The sequence below is a fragment of the Triticum aestivum genome, chromosome 4D (genome assembly GCF_018294505.1).
Source record: "Triticum aestivum cultivar Chinese Spring chromosome 4D, IWGSC CS RefSeq v2.1, whole genome shotgun sequence".
NCBI lineage: Eukaryota > Viridiplantae > Streptophyta > Magnoliopsida > Poales > Poaceae > Triticum > Triticum aestivum.
The window spans coordinates 375,108,734-375,110,145 of NC_057805.1; the positions used below are offsets into that span (position 1 = coordinate 375,108,734).

General features: G+C 43.6%; 1 protein-coding gene across 1 annotated transcript in view; it reads left to right on the forward strand.

The window, feature by feature from the left end:
- The window catches only part of LOC123096980 (uncharacterized), a 2,106-nt gene extending 1,703 nt beyond the window's left edge, over positions 1–403 (forward strand). The window contains exons 4-5 of the mRNA XM_044518764.1: positions 184–237; positions 351–403. Coding sequence (XP_044374699.1) covers positions 184–237; positions 351–403 — 107 coding nt within the window. The remainder of the gene's footprint in view (positions 1–183; positions 238–350) is intronic.
- Positions 404–1,412: the final 1,009 nt, after the last annotated feature.

Consider the following 1,412-nt stretch of genomic DNA (forward strand, 5'->3'; position numbering starts at 1 on the left):
ATTAATCCTCTATGAAGAATCAACCAATTATGAATTTCAGACTTTGAGTGAAAGCAACGGGTTCAGTGGGCATGCGTGACTGTATCCTACTGCTGCATTAATCTATGTAATTGAGCTATTTTTGGCACTCGAAGTGAGTGATTGTTAAGAACAAGTTGCATAATGACAGTTTTTTTTCTGTAGTGTTATGTTATCCAATGCACAGAATTTGTCAGAAGAGGAAGCTTCCTGATGCAGGTACAACTAAACACTATATATATATATTTAGAAGACCAAAGTCGTTAGGTTCTATCTGGACTAAGGACATTTGTATGACATCTGTTTATCTCCTGTTTTGGGATAAATTAAAGTGTACGTGGGTGTTATGATGCAGATTGCGCACAATCAAGACTTGGGGTTGTAGCTAGGTGTTCAAGTTTTAGCTGCAGCTTGATAGTTTGTTCCACTTGCAGAGATAGTGGAAATGGTAGCATATATTGAAAAGGTTTAACCATTCTCTTTCCGATTGTTGGTCTATTGTCCGAGCTTTGAATGATATAAGTTGGAGGTTTTATCTTACTTACCTATCGATCATTCTAAAGTATGTTCAAATAAGAATCATTTATTCATCATATATTGAGTAAAACATCAACTTTAGGCAATATTTTCCGCAGCAACGCGCGGGGTATCATCTAGTTACATCTATGTACGTAGACCACCTAACGACAACTACAGGAGCGAGCCGAAGGCGCCACCGTTATCGCCCCTCCCTCACCGAAGCCTTGCAAAACTTGTTGTAGTAGACAGTCTATAAGGCGTCGTGCTAAGGGCCCTAAGGACCAGCACACTAGAACAGTCTGTCGTTGATGAAGGGAAGTGTAAATCGAAAGGATCCAACCTGAAAACACATGAACATAGACAAAGACCGGATTCAAGCAGATCCACCAAAGACAGACGCCAACCGAATCCAGCGAGATCCGTTAGAGACACACCTCCACACGCCCTCCGACGACGCTGGACACACCGCCGGAGCGGGGGCTAGGCGGGGAGAATCTTATTCCATCTTCAGGGAGCTGTCGTCGCCTCATCTTCCTGAGCAGGACACAAACCCTAAACAATCTAAAAAAACACCTAAAAATTGAGCATCAGCCCTCCCACCGGCAGGGTCAGGATCTACCGCGCCTCCATGACCCTAAGGCCACAGGAGACGAGGAAGATTGGGGACGGGGCCGGTGAGAGGCAGAGAAACCCTAGCTTGACTCTCTTGTGGAAGGAGATGATGAAATGTTTCGGGTTCGTTGTGGCTTGGACTTTCTTGCACGATATTGATGCATGGACGCACGCCCGACTACCTTGTCATATCGTTCTTATGACATTTTTCATTTATAACTATTAGTAACTAGATAAAAGAAAGTAACTACCAACTGGAATAT